The 18,680-nt window shown below is 52.9% G+C and overlaps 3 protein-coding genes across 3 annotated transcripts; 2 read left to right on the plus strand and 1 right to left on the minus strand.

The window, feature by feature from the left end:
• Positions 1-505: 505 nt before the first annotated feature.
• CTAM01_01474 (tRNAHis guanylyltransferase) lies at positions 506-1,760 on the minus strand (the record flags this gene model as incomplete). The annotated part of the gene is made up of 7 exons (XM_060517516.1): positions 506-724; positions 802-906; positions 964-1,052; positions 1,109-1,281; positions 1,361-1,537; positions 1,597-1,686; positions 1,747-1,760. 7 exons carry the CDS (start codon positions 1,758-1,760, stop codon positions 506-508), a joined length of 867 nt encoding a protein of 288 aa, XP_060387977.1.
• Positions 1,761-2,544: 784 nt separating this feature from the next.
• CTAM01_01475 (WD domain-containing protein) lies at positions 2,545-4,029 on the plus strand (the record flags this gene model as incomplete). Its single annotated transcript, XM_060517517.1, has 2 exons — positions 2,545-2,921; positions 2,976-4,029. 2 exons carry the CDS (start codon positions 2,545-2,547, stop codon positions 4,027-4,029), a joined length of 1,431 nt encoding a protein of 476 aa, XP_060387978.1.
• A 1,111-nt stretch (positions 4,030-5,140) lies between these two features.
• Positions 5,141-10,513, plus strand: CTAM01_01476 (DNA-directed RNA polymerase II subunit RPB1; the record flags this gene model as incomplete). The annotated part of the gene is made up of 3 exons (XM_060517518.1): positions 5,141-5,497; positions 5,561-10,408; positions 10,463-10,513. 3 exons carry the CDS (start codon positions 5,141-5,143, stop codon positions 10,511-10,513), a joined length of 5,256 nt encoding a protein of 1,751 aa, XP_060387979.1.
• Positions 10,514-18,680: the final 8,167 nt, after the last annotated feature.

The raw sequence follows: 18,680 nt of genomic DNA on the forward strand, positions 1-18,680 counted from the left end.
CCCGAAAACGAGACCCCGTCGCCGTGGCTACTTCGCCGAAGAGCGAGAGGCTGTGCGGCGCCGACGTCGATGAACATCAACCGCTGGCTTCGCGGCTTCATGGGAGGGCTGGGGTTGTGGAAAGGCGATTTTGTCAATAACAGGGTGACTATGTTATCATATGGCGCAAAGGTATATCCAAAAAGCATTGATTGATAGAAGATAGAGGCCACGCCGTCCTGCGCGGACGTCAGAGCAAACGGGCTCTGTGGCAGTTACAGGCTGCTATTTCGACGATAGTAGATTAAATATCGGATGGCTAGATCATCGACCAGAATTCATGATGTTCTTGTTCTCTGCAGTGTGGCCTCAGCCTTCTAAAGTGATGTATAACTCATCTCTAAGCAGTCTGCCGTCTATGCGGACTCAGACCTATCTATGTCCCTCTTACGGCGCGTAGACTAGGGGGGCTCCTAGACCAGCCGATAGCAGAGTCGAGATTTCTCATCCGAGAGATTCAAGGCATTCAAGTCTCCTTGGGGGTCTTCCCTGGCTTGTTGGAGAGCAGCCACGGCCTCCTATCCCAAAAGTCGTCCTTGATAATGTCGAGGTGCTCGATAACGACGCGGGCCTTGGTGCGCTTTTTCTTGTCCTTCTCCGCTTGCGTCTTGCTCTGTTGGACAGGCTCCGCGAGCGCATCTGCCGCCTGCGCGGCGTTGTGCGTACCTGGATCGACGAGCTCGTACTGTAAAATGATATCTTGGTCAGGGAAATTTCTGCGTCTCACGCATCCTGTCAATGAGACAGCTTGGCATGACTCACATCTCGGAAGACTACACTGCCTTTCTTGTTGATCTCGGGTTCGTTGTTGTAGTTGATCTTGAATTTTGAGAAAAGGATCTCGTTCTTGTCTCCGGATAGGGTGCCCTTGTGATATAGTTAGATCATTTTTGCATGAGTATGCCTTGGTCAAGGAAATCTCACTGCCAGGAGCTTCTCTGCCTCTCTGTTGTCTAGACCACCTAATTGGATTAGAGCCCAGAATGTTGTGTTGTAGAGATTGTTGATATGGCCTTTTACTAGGTTAGTTTCCTCAGAGCACGAAGAACAATGTTGATAGAGCACTCACAATCGACTTGGCGCCAGCTCATGTAGTCTCTCAAGTTCGACACGGTAGGATAGCACACTGCCCTCCCGTCAAAGCTCGGCAGAGGCGAGGTGAGCGGGGTATCTGGGAAGTACTGCGACCATAAGTGCACGTAATTGGCAGTGAACGTGGACACGACTGTGCTCGAGATCTTGCTAAAGAAATTTAGCAAATGCAGCTTGGAATATTGGGAGCAAACCCAGTGAGGAGTTTCCGAGAGGGCGACTCGCTTACCTGGCTCTTCTCTCGAAGAGGGTACATGATTTGTGAAACACGAAGCTGTACTCATCGCTGACACCGTAGGCGATGGTGATATCGGGGAGCTCGGTGACGACGACCCTCGCGGCGGCGTTCATGAGGTCGATGGCCCTCTTGTCGTTGGGCTTTTCAAAGCCATACTTTGCACATAATCTACGTGGTGTAAGGCAACTTCGATAAAGGCAGATTTCCCCTCGACCCTCCTGACTTACTTGGTGAAACCTCGCCCGTCTATGCGGACGACGATCCAAGTGTTTGGCAAGAGAAAGTCGGGCTGCTCGAAGCTCTTGACGTATTCAAATCTGGAGAGGCGGTCAGATCAAAATTCAATAGGGCGGTGTAAACTGGCCATGGACTCTTACTTGGAGTTCGCCATTGTGAAGATGAGGAAGAACTAACCGTCTGAGGTCTACTGCAAGGCAGTGTTGTTGGAGACGAACTTCAGACAGCCCAGCAGACGGGATGGCGGGGGAGGGGTTGTTCTGCCGCTGCTTCAGGGGGGTCTAAATCTGAGCTGAAATGTGTGCAAGGATCAGGGATGTGGAAAGGCAGCAGTCCCCTTTCATGCTTCCCATCATGTATCCCACCATAGACAAGCTGTATTATTCGTTTTTCTACTTGAAATTTTCTGCGAATTATAAAAGTATACAAATGGAGAAGTTACTCCCACTGTTCTTACATAAAGGAAGTAGAACGAATATACAGGAGAGACGACTCCGTCCTCTAGTCCTCTCCTGGTTGTGCTTACTGTAAGTTAATTGCGACGCGCAATCAGCGTCTGCGAGCGATATTCGGTCACCAAGTATCATCGATCTTCAGCGGCAAGTCGCTCTTTATAGAACCTGAATCGTTGTACTATACCTACACCTCTTTTTTCTGAGATCCTCTTTCAAATTTACATATGCGAAGGCTCGGAAAGGTGCTAAAGGTATATCTGAGTTACTCCGGTGGCAGGCAGCGTTGTGGGGCCCGATCCCTGGAGCGCTTCAGCCTTGTAGGCGCAAGAAAGGCAGTCGCATGCGCACGGCTGCACTCCAACAATTACCTATTCTGCGAATCCACCCCAAGTTTGCGACCTACACCATCACACCCCTCAATCCAACGCACGCAAAGCTTGGCTAGTTTGCCCGCTTGCGGAAGCAGCTGAGCCTCCCGTGACTATGAACTTCCTTCTCAGTAATGAAGAGAATGAGGCCATCGCCGCGGTCGAAGCTATCAACGCGATCAACAACACGAACACAATCCGATCTGGACATTCGACATGCCTACGATTCAACCGATCGGGCGACCTCTTGGCCTCTGGGAGGGTGGACGGCACAGTGGTCATCTGGGATATCGAAACAATGGGCGTAGCGAGGAAGATGCGCGGCCACCACAGAAGCATCACTTCGCTGAGTTGGTCTAGATGCGGCCGGTATCTACTGTCAGCGTGCCAAGGATGGAAGGCTGTCTTATGGGATTTGAAAGATGGCAAACGGTATCGTGAGGTCCGTTTCCGGGCTCCGGCATACATCGCGGAGCTCAATCCCTTCAACCAGTGAGTTGGATAGCCCCAATATCCGTGAAGTTGAGAGTTTGCTGACTTGGCAAGTCACCAATTTGTGGCCTCGATTTTTGAGGATCAGCCGATCCTCGTCGATGTGTCAGACGTGACCGATGTCAAATCCCCCCTCAGCTCGGCACCGAAACGCCCCGACATCGACGGCGAACCTACCGAGAAACAGTTGAAAGACGACGCCAAACAGATGACCACCGTCACGATATTCACCTCTACGGGAGAGCATATCCTTGCGGGAACCAACAAGGGATGGATCAACGTCATCGATGCCAAGACTCGGAAGACGATTTACTCAGAAAAGCCATGCAGCGGTGTTATTACAACATTGCGCCTGAACAACTCGGGGAGGGTTCTCCTGATCAACGCCCAAGACCGCATTGTCAGAACCTTCCATATTCCAAATCTCGCGGCCGAGGACCTCGACCTCGATACCATACACTTCACAGAAGAACACAAGTTCTCAGACCAAGTTAACAGGCTGTCATGGAACCACGTCACGTTCAGTTCCGCGTCCGAGTACGTCGCGGCATCAACGTACAACAACCACGAGATTTATGTCTGGGACAGAGGCATGGGCAGTACAGGGCTGATTAGAATACTGGACGGCCCCAAGGAAGAGCAAGGCGTTGTGGAATGGCACCCGGATCGACCCTTCATCGCAACGTGCGGCCTCGAGACGGGGAGAATATACATCTGGTCCGTCATACCCGAGCAGAAGTGGTCCAGACTTGCGCCCGACTTTGCGCAGGTTGAGGAGAACCAGGAGTACGAGGAACTGGAGGACGAATTCGACATATATGGCCAGGAGGAGCTGCAAAAGAGACGCTTAGACGCGGAGGATGAGGAAGTGGATGTCGTTACTTCCACGGTTATCAATGGGCACATTAGCGATGCTGGAGCCTTCCGAATGCCGATACTCTTCGACCTCGGAGAGAGCGATAGCGAGGAAGAGTTCGTTGCGGTATCTACCGGTACCATGCGGAGAAGGAGTCCGGGTGCGGACGGTGAGATACCGGACAGCGAAGTCGTGGAGGATAAGATGACCTCTCGAAAGGGTAGGATTGGTGGCAAAGGTCGGAGAAGATGAAGAAAATAATACCCCGAGGCGTTGATGGTTTCTGCGTTGACAGGCAGGCTTCTAAATGAACTAAAGTTGAAGCGTGAACACCAAAAACGCGTGACATGGCGTTGGATCGCGTCGCCATGGGACGAGCTTCGTTGGTGTGCGGACCCTTGCTCGGACTTAGCGCGATGGGGCTTGTAGTGATGTAAACCAGAATGATTCAGGACTCTAAGAGCCCTCGAAGCTGGGTGGCTGCTTAATAATGACGAGACTTCGACAGCCATTGGGGGAAATGCTAGACAAAGCGAGGGAGTCGAGTCTCAAAAATCCTCAGCCATCAAGTCTTGTCAACGCCAATCTCATCTTTACCGCTACAAAGGTTCCCCCAGGAATTCTTGACTCATCGGCGTGATGCAGGCTTGCAGCTGAAGTTCCTCAGGACTTTTTCTTCTCGCACAGTGAGCGATTCACTATGGGAAATGTACATAGCAGAACGGAGAGTATTGAGTACCCAGTACTTAAGTCCGTCGGCGATTGCTCCTGGTGTTTCATGACTTTTGTGGGTACCCTCGACCTCGGGCACGCGTATCCAGCCTGAGGAAGGTAAAGGAGGATATTTGCCAAATCCGGCTAGCGTGCTTTTGCCGGCTGCGCCAGCCGCCTGGAGGCAAGATTTGTTTCTGACCTCGCTCCTCATTCTCGCCTCCACGGTCTTGACTTCTACAACTCCGCCAATCCACGCATCGACAATCACCACGCGCGTCGGAAATCGCGCCCCTGGACCGCACATTCATTTCCGACACGATACACGACTTGATACGATCGCGATATTTTTTCGATTCTTCGACACACTTACGGTCGCGGCGATTGGGAGGATCAGTGGAACCTTCTCCTGGGCCGCTGGCCGGGGACTGGTGTAGTCAAGAGCGCCATCGATAGACGACCTTGTCCGATTTTTTCATCTCGAAAAGCGTTTCGCGCGATAGATTGTCGCTTTCCGATTTTATTGCGCCTCGTTTGCGACATTTCCGGGTCGCGTAACGACTATCGGCGACTCCTGTCTGTTTTCCGACACCTCACCCCGTGATCTCCCGTCGACACATTCTTTCCCAACGACATCGAAAACACCATCAAAATGGCGAACCTTTACTTCACGCACTCGAGTGCGCCGATCAAAACGGTCGAGGAGATTCAGTTCGGCCTCATGGCTCCTGAGGAGATCAAGAACATGAGTGTCTGTCACTGTGTCTACCCCGAGACCATGGACGAGACGCGGACAAAGCCCCGCGACGGCGGTCTGAATGATCCTCTCCTCGGTTCCATCGATCGTCAATTCAAGTGCAAGACCTGCAACCAGGCGATGGGTGAATGTCCTGGACATTTCGGCCACATCGAGCTGGCGAAGCCCGTCTACCATCCTGGCTTTATCAAGAAAGTCAAGAAGGTTTTGGAGATTGTCTGCCATAACTGCAGCAAGGTCTTGGCCGACAGAGTTAGTCTACTCTACGATGTCTGACAGCCGCCTTGACTTGATTTTGCTAACCTGGCTTCTCAGAGCGACCCTGAATTTCTCCAAGCTGTGAACACGAGAGACCCCAAGGTTCGCTTCAACCGCATCTGGAACATTTGCAAGAAGAAGACTCGTTGCGAAAACGAGGTCAAGGAGCAGAAGCCCGATGATGGAGAGTACGGCCTGAACATGAAGCAGGCTCCCGTCAACCACGGCGGCTGTGGAAACATTCAGCCTAGGGTACGGCACAAGGCTCTGCAGCTCATTGCAAAGTACGAGGCTCAAGGTGAAGATGGCGTCAAGAAGAAGGAGGAGCCTCCAATCACCCCAGAGATGGCCCACAACATCCTGCGTCGCATCAGTGACGACGATCTGAGAGATATGGGCCTCAACCTCGAGTACGCTCGCCCAGAGTGGATGATCGTGACCGTTCTTCCCGTTCCGCCCCCGCCTGTCCGTCCCAGTATTTCTATGGACGGAACCGGTCAGGGACTCAGAAACGAAGACGATTTGACCTACAAACTCGGTGATATCATTCGCGCCAACAGCAACGTCAAGCAGGCCATTCGCGAAGGCTCACCTGCTCATATTGCGCAAGATTTCGAGCAGCTCTTGCAGTACCATGTGGCTACGTACATGGACAACGACATCGCCGGCCAACCTCGTGCGCTGCAAAAGAGTGGTCGTCCCGTCAAGGCTATTCGTGCACGTCTTAAGGGCAAGGAGGGTCGTCTTCGTGGCAATTTGATGGGAAAGCGTGTCGACTTTTCGGCACGTACTGTCATCACTGGTGATGCCAACTTGTCTCTTGACGAGGTTGGTGTTCCTCGCAGTATCGCAAGAACTCTCACCTACCCCGAGACCGTTACTCCGTACAACATCGGCAGGCTGCACGAGCTTGTTCAAAACGGGCCCAACGAGCATCCGGGAGCCAAGTACGTCATTCGCTCCGACGGTACAAGAATTGATTTGCGCCACCACCGCAGAGCTGGACAAATTTCTTTGGAGTACGGCTGGAAGGTCGAGCGTCATCTGATCACGGGCGATTATATCATTTTCAACCGTCAGCCATCTCTGCACAAGGAGTCTATGATGGGTCACAGAGTCCGCGTCATGCCCTACTCAACTTTCCGTCTAAACTTGTCCGTCACCTCCCCCTACAACGCCGATTTCGACGGTGACGAGATGAACCTACACGTTCCCCAAAGTGAGGAGACGAGGGCTGAAGTCAAGGAGCTGTGCTTGGTCCCCATCAACATCGTTTCCCCGCAAAGAAACGGTCCTCTGATGGGTATCGTGCAGGACACTCTTGCTGGTGCCTACAAGCTGTGTCGTCGTGATGTGTTCCTCACCAAGGAGCAGGTCATGAACATCATGCTATGGGTTCCCAACTGGGATGGCAACATTCCCCAACCCGCCATCATTCGGCCCCGACCAAGGTGGACTGGTAAGCAGATCATGAGCATGGCAGTTCCCAACATTGTCAGCTTGCACAGCGCCCCTGATTCGAAGGAGGAGAACCCCCTGAAGGATGAGGGTCTCCTGATTCAGTCAGGACAGATCATGTACGGTCTGCTTTCCAAGAAGAACATTGGTGCTGCCAGTGGTGGTATCGTCCATATTGTCTACAATGAGCATGGACCTCAAGCGGCCATGAAGTTCTTGGTTGGTGTCCAGCAAACAGTTAACTACTGGCTGCTACACAACGGCTTCAGTATCGGTATCGGCGACACGATTCCCGACAAGATTACCATTGAGAAGGTCCAGATCCACATTGACGAGCACAAGGCCGAGGTCGAGGAGTTCACAAGACAAGCTACTGCTAACGAGCTGGAGCCTCTGCCCGGTATGAACATTCGTGAGACTTTCGAGAGCAAGGTTTCGAAGGCCCTGAACACTGCTCGTGATAAGGCCGGTACAACTACGCAGAAGAGTTTGAAGGATTTGAACAATGCCGTCACCATGGCATCGTCCGGTTCCAAGGGTTCATCCATCAACATTTCCCAGATGACTGCCCTGGTCGGACAGCAAATCGTCGAAGGAAAGCGCATTCCTTTCGGCTTCAAGTACCGCACCTTGCCGCATTTCACAAAGGACGACTACTCGCCCGAGGCTCGTGGTTTCGTCGAGAACTCGTATCTCCGTGGTCTCACGCCTAGTGAATTCTTCTTCCACGCCATGGCTGGTAGAGAAGGTTTGATCGATACCGCTGTCAAGACCGCCGAGACCGGTTACATCCAGCGTCGTCTTGTCAAGGCGCTCGAGGACGTGAGTGCCAAGTACGATGGTACCGTCAGAAACTCTCTGGGTGATATCCTACAGTTTCTGTACGGTGAGGATGGTCTCGATGCCATCTACATCGAGAAGCAGCGTATGGACCACCTCAACATGTCCCACAAGAAGTTCGCCGACCGATTCCGTCTGGATATCATGGACGAGAACAGGCCGGAAGAGCTTGAGTGGCTCGAGTACGGCAACGAGATGGCAGGCGACCCGGCCGTTCAGCAGCTTCTTGATGAAGAGTTCGAAGCTTTGCTCTCTGATCGCAAGCAGGTTCGCGAGATCAATTTCAAGAGGAAGGATGATGAGTCGATGCAGTTGCCCTTGAACTTGATCCGTCTTATGGAGACTGCCAAGAAGCTCTTTGCTGTTGAAGATTTCCAGCGAAGCGACTTGCGACCTCAAGATGTCATCCCCAAAGTACAGGAGATGCTCAAGAGAATGACCATCGTCCGTGGCAAGGATGACATCTCCAAGGAGGCTGATTACAGTGCCACGATTCTCTTCAAGGCGCAGATCCGCTCTCGACTCGCGTTCAAGCGTATTGCTTGCCAGCAACGCCTAAATAAGATGGCTTTCGAGCATGTCTTGGGAGAGCTTGAAGCCCGCTGGGACCGAGCCTTTGTCAGTCCTGGTGAGATGGTTGGTGTCATCGCGGCCCAGTCTATTGGTGAGCCTGCCACTCAGATGACACTGAACACCTTCCATTTCGCTGGTGTCTCTTCCAAGAACGTCACTCTCGGTGTCCCTCGTCTCAAGGAAATTCTCAACTTGGCCCAGAACATCAAGACTCCTTCCATGGTTGTTTATCTGAGTGGTGAGGACAACGCCAGTCAAGAAGCTGCCAAGCAACTTCGAAGCACAGTCGAACACACGACGCTGCGCTCCGTCACGGCTGTCACCGAGATCTACTACGACCCTGAGATCACTTCGACCAACATTCCCGATGATCTGGATATGGTTGAGTCTTACTACCTTATCCCCGACGAGTCGCACGACAAGACGGAAGACCAATCCAGATGGCTGCTTCGTCTCACTCTGGACCGCCAGAAGCTTCTTGACAAGGAGCTGACTGTTGAGGACGTTGCTAGGCGCATCAAGGAGGAGTACCCCAACGATCTTGCTGTCATCTTCAGTGATAACAACGCTGAAGAGCAAATCATTCGTATTCGTCCCATGCATGCAGGCAATGACAAGGACGAAGATGGTGAGAAGAAGATTGAGGACGACGTCATGCTGAAGAGACTTGAAACTCATTTGCTCGACACTCTCTCTCTTCGTGGTGTCAAGGGCATCGAAAGAGCCTTCTTGAACAAGGAGGTTAAGCTCATCGAGACCGAGGATGGAGCTCTGTTGGCTGCGAAGGCTGACGAGCGCTGCTCAGAGTGGTACCTGGATACCTCTGGAACAGCTCTGCGCCAGGTCTTGGCAGTCGACGGCGTCGATTCCAACCGCACGTACACCAACCACTTGTGGCAGGTTGTCGAAGTCTTTGGTATTGAGGGTGCCAGAGCGGCTCTTATCCGTGAGTTGACTCAGGTGCTTGCCTTCGACGGTTCCTACGTCAACCACAGACATCTTGCTCTTCTCTGTGACGTGATGACATACAGAGGTACCATCTCTGCCGTCACCCGTCACGGTATCAACAGAGCCGACACGGGTGCTCTGATGCGTTGTTCTTTCGAGGAGACTGTGGAAATTCTCCTCGAGGCTGCAGCTGTTGGTGAGTTGGACGACTGCCGTGGAATCTCCGAGAACGTCATGCTTGGCCAGATGGCTCCCATGGGAACTGGTCACTTTGACGTTCTCCTTGACCCCAAGATGCTAGAGACTGTCATCAGCGACAACTCGCGCATGGGTCTCATGCCTGGCATGCCGGTCAAGGGCGGCGAGGCTGGCGGTGCTGCCACCCCGTACGACTCTGGGTCTCCCATGGCGGATTCGGGTTACATGTCTCTCAGCTCGCCTGCCGCCGGCAACTTCTCCCCCATTGTCGGTGCTGGCTCCGATTCTCCCACCGGTTTCAATACCGACTACAATGGTGGTGGATTTAGCATTGGTTCTGTCAACCCCTATTCAAGCGCCAGTCCTGGGCGGCCGACGAGCCCATTCAGTACATCCCCGACGTCGCCATTCAGCAGTGGTTATGGCGGATACTCGCCGTCGTCTCCCAATGCCGGCTACTCACCCACATCGCCGCTCATCGACGGTGCTGCTGGGCGTTACGGGGCTACCTCGCCGCAGTTCAGTCCTTCGTCACCCTCTTTCTCGCCAACATCGCCCATGCTCCGGCCCACCAGCCCTGCAAGCCCCAACTACAGCCCGACATCGCCAAGTTACTCACCGGCATCGCCCTCTTCACCTAGGCACTACTCCCCGACATCGCCCGCGCAGTATGCTTCACCCACTTCCCCGAGCTACTCGCCAGCCAGTCCCAACTACAGCCCTGCATCCCCCAACCTCCATGGGGCTGGTCCCACGTCACCGTCGTACTCACCTGCGTCGCCGACGTGGTCTCCTACTTCACCGGCTCAGTATTCGCCTACAAGCCCGAGTTTCCAACAGACTCCAGGAGCCCAGCAGTCTCCGACCAGCCCCAGCTATTCGCCGACTGTAAGCTACTCTTCTGTTGACTGATGTTTTTGAGCAAGTTCTAACATAATCTAGTCTCCTTCTTGGTCTCCCCGGACACCTGGACCCGGCGGCTCCGGCAACTAATAGTGCGCCGAGTTACGAAGAAGCATCCAATCGCGTCCTCGGTTCGCCACTATCCTTCACTTTCCTAATATGCCGACTAATGATTCTACGGCTTAACTGGTTCTAGTCGATTGGAATATCGCATCTCATTACAGACGCAGGCTGTCACTGAGATTTTGCCTCTTTCATTTTCTCTTCTCGCGTGAAGAATAAGGAATATTGCATTTATAGAAGTGCTCTCAGAGACAAGCAACATCACACAAAGCAAGATTGCTGCACGCAAAGACGATAGAGGGGCCAGACTTGGGGAGAAGCAAGGACAGCAACCATACCCTCATACACAAAAACAACATCCACCAAAAAAAATCACTCAAAAGAAGCAAAAAAGGCTTGCGGTGAATTATGTAAAAAGCTGATTTTTGTACAATAAGGCGATCGAGGGGGTGTAAGAGCAAGGGGGGCGGTTGGGGACTGGCACGATGAGAAACCAAGGAAATGGGGTTGGCTCCTGGTGGCTTGATGTGTGGAAGAGGGAAGAGAGCGAAGAAGCAATGCAATACCTGGGAACCCCTTTTCTTGAGAGGATGAGGCACACACACACACACACACACACACACACAAAACACAGATTGGAATTATCTCGCGATGAGAGGGGGGATGATTAGTCCCTTGTTTCCTATTCTACCTTGCCGCAGATTGAACCACCTCATGAAATTGGACCAGACTGATAACACAAGAGGATGACCGCCCCCTCGGGGCTTGGTTTGTGACTTGTTGGTGCACAACGTACATTGCAGTCACGAGATTGTGAGACACTTTTGTCGTCAGCTCGATGCTTGCGAATCGTGATGATGTTGTCTGCCATTGCCTGTTTCGACTTGTTGTACGTTCGTGATGTGCTGCTGTTGCCTGTGCCTGCCTAGTTCTGCCTGCTTTCCGACTCCGGTGCCGCAGCGCCGCAGCCCTTTCCCACTCACGGATGCTCCAAGTTCCGACCGACCCCATGACCCGGAGATGCTGCGCACTTACACCCATCGCAGGAGTTGTCATAGCTGAGTAAAAGAAAAGCAGGTGTGTGGATTCCCCCCGAAAGAGCACGGATGGGGAAGATTGGCATATGCCCAGGGCAAGACAGGCAGCAAAAAGGATAAGAGAAGACAGAAAAGAGAGGGTGTGAGGCTAATAGGAGAGCCAACCCGGCCGGGTCTGGATCTGCACCTTGTCATCATTTCACTACCTAATTGTTCCCTTTGGGCCTTTGGAGAGGGGACCGGGATCGTCACGTAGGATGTTGGTCGGTCGGTCGACCCTGCACTGACTGCCTCTGTTTAATTTCAGACTGTCTCGATACGTTTCCAGGCATGCGCACAAGGAAGCAGACAGATGGGGGTTTGAAGGCGTGCAACAAAAAGTTACACGTCACATCACGAGACACTGGGCACCAAGACGCAATGGGAAAAGCTCGCTCGACATGATAACTCGTAGCCCGGTGGGCGGCGCGGGCGACAGCGGCGCCACCCGCACCCAAGGCGTTCATCCAAACATTTCACGCCTTCCTTGTTCCAAAATTCTTGTTGTTCCTTCCCCCTCGTGATGCGGATAGGCAAGGCAGGATAAGTGGACGAGGGGCCCAGTATGTAAGAGGAGCAATGATGCAAAGAACGGAGACGGGCTTTGCCTCTTCCTCTAAAGAACAGGGAAAGGGTGGGAGAATCTCCAGGATGGATCATGGCCCATGATGATACTCATGGGTATCGTGGATACCATGGGTACGTCCGAGACGCGTCTTCTTCGAATCCTCTTCCGGACGGGGCCCCTTCCTCTTCTCCATCTCGCCTCTCGAATCCCGGTCTCATCACATCGACGGATACAACGACTCAAGCCCCACGAGTCATCAGCCATAGCTCTGTAGGTAATCTACGAATCAGTTCGGGCGCATGGGGTGAAAGGAATTCTCATAGCTAGCAGCGACGACGATAATGACGGCGGCGCTTGGATGGGTGTATGGACGCTCGCTTACAAGGCCACACCAACAAGCGGTTGACAAACTCGTTTGTGATTCGCGGTTTTGTTCACGTTCTGCGTGTGAAGACGCCAAGCCGCGTCTCTTTAGCTTGTCTGGATCCAACATACGCACACGCATAACGTGTGGCACACCCATTCTCCGATTCCTCCACGCCGTACTCCAGAGACAAACGAAATGAAGGAAAAGTGCCTTATGGGGTCGCAGGTAACGAAGGGTGTGCCGCTACCCCCGAGGCCCGAGAAACGCCGGGGTGCAGCTACCAGGTAGATGGAGCGTTGGATGTAGTTGCGAAAGGGGAAAGAAGAAAAAAAAGTCCCGCCGAACAGGCCGCTTGGACCGGCGGGCTCCAAGTGTCCAACCATGGCCGCGTTCAACGTCGACCGACGAGCACAGCCAGTTCTACGCCTTTGGCTTCTCATTCGTCCGCTGACGAAGGACTGTTTCCCAACAGGCGCCTTTGCCGAGCATTGTATGCTGCAGCGTGGAATCCCGGATCTCAAGAACAGATAGAAGAAAAAAGGGGTGAGGGTCCAATGGATTTCTCATCGTGCTTGTTGGTCTCGGGTCGTACTCGAACCCGGTCAACGGGCCAAGGGAGCCGGAGCCGGTGAGCAAGGGCCCCAACAAGAAGAGCCTTGAGCCGGGAATGCGGAAAGGAAAGAATTGTTTGTTGTGGCCTGAATACTGATGACTGGAACGAAATGAGTTGAAATAGAGAGAAAACAGAGCATCAGACTCGGGTTACATCATGAGGCGGTTCTTGCGCGTTGTCAAACCAACATTGTCTCTAGGCTCCCCTCTGGTCTTGACCAAAGCTCACGGGCAGTATCAATCGATCAGTCGCAAGGATGGAACCTCAAGCTGATGCGGGACACGGGCACAGCGCTAAACTTCGAACCGTGGGACTCAAAGATCGATCAAGACAGGGACTGCCCTGCCCCTAGCATGTTATGGAGGCATTGGGTGGAGGCTTGAGATTTCCAGATGGGGGCGAAGGATTGCCGCGAGCTGAGTTGCTGCTGAGAGCTCGAGCAGGTCTCTTCATTCACACTATTCCTCATCCTCCGGCCATCTAGGCATGGATGGGTCCATGCAGGGATGGAAGGAAACGGAAGAGGGGATTAAGCGGCCAACCGTGCCACCCTCGTTATTCGTTCAACCGCTAGCAGCCGGCTTGCGGACTGGATTCCGCTTCCCGTCGCTGATTGTGGCTCGGACTGGCGAGCAAAGACTCATGTGCCGTTCACTGGCTCCATAGATTCTCGAGAAGGGCATAAAATATCGTGAATTGATAGAGACACGGTAGTGTAGTGAGCGTCGCAGGTATACTTGACGCAGGTGGACGGCGCGGCTGGTATTGTTCGACGAGCGGAAGATGAAGTCCAAAGTGCAGCACTGTGGCACAATCAATGAGGTTTGTGAACTTTTTAAATGTCAATGATTGGTGTTATGCAGGATTGAAGCGATGTGCATAGCCGCCGAAGACCATGCGGGCGGGCGCGATGGGCCTGTCAGCAATGCTAGTTCATTCTGCGCCCCCAAGGCACATGGGGGAATTGAGGAGGGAGGGGTGCCCCAGTGCTGGCCGATGATCCGCAACAAGCGGAAAAGTACTGGCTGGCCAAGTGAAGATGAGCAATGACCCCCGGTCACCTCGTCTGTATGTAGCCGTGGTTGGTGTCACTGCTCAACCTTGACATGAAGGGGACGGCAAGGGAGTCTTTACTTGTGTTATGCTTCTTGCGCACAGCGACTTGCGCTTGCGGGCCGAAGTTATGGGCAATGGTATTTTTTTTTTGGGGGGGGGGGGGGGGGGGGGGGGGGAGAAGGTTTTTTGTTGTGTTTGGGTGTGCTGCGTGGGGGGTTGTGGGGGGGGGGGGGGGGGTGGGGGTGGTGTGTTTTTTGGGGGGGGGGGGGGGGGGGGGCGAGGAGAGAGAAAACAGACGTGACAAACTTTTCGGCTATTGTCCTCGTGGTGGACTATCCGTACCTTGAAATGGTTGGACAAACTGAATCTTTGCTCTTGTCTAAGCCCTCTGCCAAACATGATCAGCTTTGATATATCAGGGTTGTTGTTTAAAACAAAAACGGACCGTCTGCTTTGCCTTATGCCTCGACCACGAGCTGGCCAGTGCGAAAGGGACGGGCTCCCGTCGCGTACAAGTGCCCTTGTCGCAAATCCAGGGACAGCTCTATGTACTCTGTATGGTGGTTATTGCTAACAGTCTTGTGCCGACTCCACTTTCCGGTGGAAATATCTGTCGAATTGACGAAGGAAGGCAGATTGGGAAACCCATTCGCATCGCCAGTCAGCCATATTGCTTTGCCAACTTGACCCCCTTGGAAGGCCAGCTTACCGAGCTGGTTTGGGGTCCCTGGCCAAAAGCGAGATGGCAGTGAATGACGGCGGTGGGCGTACGAGGGAAATCGCCGCTTGGCAAGAACCAGGAACCAACGCCGTCTGCGTCGCGATGCTGCGTTTCTATGACGCGGGAATGAGACCACATCAGCCCCCTTCTTTGGGGGTCGGCCAGGTTGTACAAGGTTGCATACAGTAGCAAGACGGAGTCTCACTGCCATGCCGCGTGTCAAGCCGGGCATTGTAGCAGATGGAGGTTGAGGGGGTTGTGAGAGGATAAAAACGTGTCCGTTGAGGAGAGAGCGCATGCCTATGTCCGTCCGATGTCGTACGGCGCATGTCAAGCAAGGAATGTGGTGCGGTACGATGAAGTAGGTCGCTTTGTGATGCCGGCAGAACACAAGCATAAAGTAGAGTTGGTGCATCCGTGACCTTGTATACTTGAGATATTTGCCCTCGCCCCATAATTCGGTTTGTCTATCCTCTGGCTGGACTATCACACCAAATTGTGACTGGCGAGTTTAAGGCAAGGTACGTATCCGTTCGTACGGGATTATTCATAGTTGCTGTTCCACATGTTAGTTCCTGGGACCTGAAGCGGAAGCAGCAGCAGAAGTAAGGTAGCGTCAGTTTCTACCTTGGGTTGGGCCTACTGATTCTAATTCCTGGTTCTCGTTCTAGTCTCCGAGAAACGACATACTGGGTCAGATACGAGGGCGAGGGTCTCTCGGGGTGGAAACTAGGAAAGCATGTCTGGCAAACTAGTTGCAATGGTCCTTCCACAGACCTGTTCTCTGGGCCCTCGACGCCAGGTAGCTGGAGCGAAGCTGGCAGGGGCGAGAGGAAGGGGGGCGCATTCAATGAGACGTGCTGCCTTTCTGTCCCCGGTCGTCGGTCTTGGTGACTTCATCCGCAGCTTGAATTGCTCCAGTGATGCTGTGTGAATGCCCTGCCAAGATGAAGGAACAAGGCCAGGGCTACCTAGATGCAGGTAAGGCAGGGCAGGGCAAAGTTTTGGAGAGGAAGGTCGCAGTGTACGCATGTTCCCTGCCATGTTGAGCATGGGAGAGGAGGAAGGGGAAGGGGGATGAGATTTGCATGAGCAAGCATGGCGGAGTAGAAGTGAACTGTGTGTAAGAGAAAGAGAGAGAAGAGGAGACATTCAGACAGACAATCTATGCAAGTGCAATCATCTTTGGTGGCCCTGGGTTCCATTGGATTCGGATGAGGTGAAGTGCAGCACACAGGCAGGAGGCAAGGAAGGTACCGTTGTATCTTACCTTAGGTACCTTAGGTAGGTACCTTACTACGTAGGTAGGTACTCCGTACCGGGGTAAGGTATGGAGGCAGGAGCTAGGGAGGCAGGAAGGAGCTAGGAAGTCGGAAAGAGGTGTCAATCTCCCGACCCACTTGCGGACACGGATGACAGGGGGAAGGTACGCACGTACCTTAGCTTAGTACCTGGCAGGAGTGCTAGTCTGCTGGAGGCTCCTACCCTGGTCCTGTCTTCATGCAGCTCCCTCTCTCCTCGTCTCCATCCTCATCTCATCTTTTTGTTTCTGTGCCGCCGTCTCCTCAACTTTCTCTTCTTCATCCATGATCCTCCTCCCTTCCCCTTCTCGCCTTGTCCTGCCTTTTGCCCACCTCACCTCGCTTCTCCTTGCCTTGTCTCGAGAGGCTCTCCATCTCGTCGATATACGACGCAATTCGCTCGCTCTGCTTTGAGACACGCCGCACGCCGCGCGCATTGAATGGGAGGAAGGGCGGGTTGCATCCGGCGAGAGCGTCCTATCTCGTCCTATCCTGCGGTGTCTTGCCTTGGCTCAGTCCAGGATCACGGGGTGTATCCATACGGAATACTGTGTGCGGGTACATCATACTCACTTCCAGGCACAGGAGAGCGCCGAAATATCCCTTCTTCGCTGAATTTCAATTTCCCTGTCGAGCATTTATCGCGGTCGTTGTCTCGGCTGCTCACAGCATCTTGGTACCCGGGACGCCTGACCGGGCCGGTGTGTGTTTCCGCTGGCTTCGTCATACACATCTATGGATATCCTCCATTACTGACATGACCATGAACAAGGGTTAGGCACCCTACCTTGAGAAGAGGCCATCCCATCTGCGAACTTGCGAAGCACGGTACCTTCCAGACCTCTCCTCAATGGAAGGTTAGGTTGACGTTAGTCTCCGCCGTTACGCTAACGCAGCGTGGCGTAGTATTGGTCCAAGCTTGATGGCATGGTGTCTCGTTTTCTCCATGTCTGTCTGCACTCTGCCCTACCGCTCGCTGGCTTGCGAGTTGGGCTTATATTGTCAATCCAGCGTCACTCTCTTTCCCTCCTCTTTGCTTCTATGGCCTTTTTTCTCTTTCTCTCCCTCTCTCTTCTTCCTTAGCCTAGGCCCCCTTGTTTTTTATTCGACTTCCCTCTCATTTTTTTCTTCTCTCTCGTGATAGATATCGCTAATCTGCTTTCTTTAGTTTCTCACCCCTGTCCCCTTCCCTCCCCCATTCCTTTTCCTGACTCGATAGATCCGGACTTTCATCAAGCACTATACGCATCTGTTACGGCGGATTTTGGTTTTTTTCCTCGAAAAAACCGAAATGAAGAAAAGGTGGTATACAGTATTTGACTCTGTTCCGAGGCAAATAAACACCTTGTCGCTTGTCGCGCGTATGCTTCGCGTCAATGATTTCGCGTCCAAACTTGAACTACTCGCTTGCCATCACATGACGCAATGCTCATGCTGGGTCGTGGGAATCCTACCCGCTACGCGCCGTAACTACAGCCATCTATTTCCAGCCTCATGCTGGCTTGGGGCGTCTTTTGTGGCTTGCCTAGGGGGTTCGCCCTCCCTTCTCGAACAACCTTATGAATGCCGTTGGAGGATAATCAAGCGCTTGCCGGGCGCAGTGTCTGAGGGTGAAAAATTGTTTGTCTTGCTAGCCACAAATTCGTGTATGTGTGTGTGTGTGTATGCGCGTGTGCAAGTGAATCAATCGCCTCTTCCGGGAACCGACAGGGGCCGACATGTCTTGTGAGGCCAAAACATCCACCCAACCGAATGCTGCTGCCCGTCGGACGAGGCAACGTGCTGTCGCAGGCGGACCGCTCCCGTGTGTTCACTGCCGTGCCACATTGTCCATTTTTTTTTTCTTCTTTTGACAGGTTTGGTAGTCAAGTGTCCAGTAGGCCAAACTTTCGGTCGCATGCTGATGTTCTCTCTTGCCGCCCCAGCCCCATTTTGAAACCATCTCTCGGGGTCCAAGAGGCATTGTTAGAACAGAAGAACAAAACGGGACAGAAGAATAAAACGGGACAGAAGAATAAAACGGGATGCTTGAGTGCGGCCCGACATCAAATGCAAGTGTCCCGCGAATGTGGCTTGACTATGACAGGGGACACAAGAAAAATTCTGAGCCTGCCCTGCCAATTTGCTTTCTCAAGCTGTCTGGCAGTGAAAATTCTTTTTCCCGTATCTTGCATAACATGGACAGTCAAATCACCGACATTGGTTTTGCATATCTAAGGCAGGTAGCGACTTGCAAAGCACGCGGATTAGAGTTTAAATGATTGAATTGATATCTCCACAATGAGGAGCTATTGACAGGGAGAGTGTTCGTGAGAGTCGAGATGCCCGACCTTGCGAACTGGGTTGCTGCTTTACGCAGTCTAGAAAAATCCGCATGCGATACTCCATCATCGTTGGTTGCTAAGAAGGAAATAAAAAAAAAAAGGTTGATGAATAAACCAGCGTACTGATGAACGGAATAATAGAAACAGATCATGGTGTCTCTCAAAGCT

This window comes from Colletotrichum tamarilloi (genome assembly GCF_030869305.1).
Source record: "Colletotrichum tamarilloi strain Tom-12 chromosome Unknown Scaffold_3.1, whole genome shotgun sequence".
Classification (NCBI taxonomy): domain Eukaryota; kingdom Fungi; phylum Ascomycota; class Sordariomycetes; order Glomerellales; family Glomerellaceae; genus Colletotrichum; species Colletotrichum tamarilloi.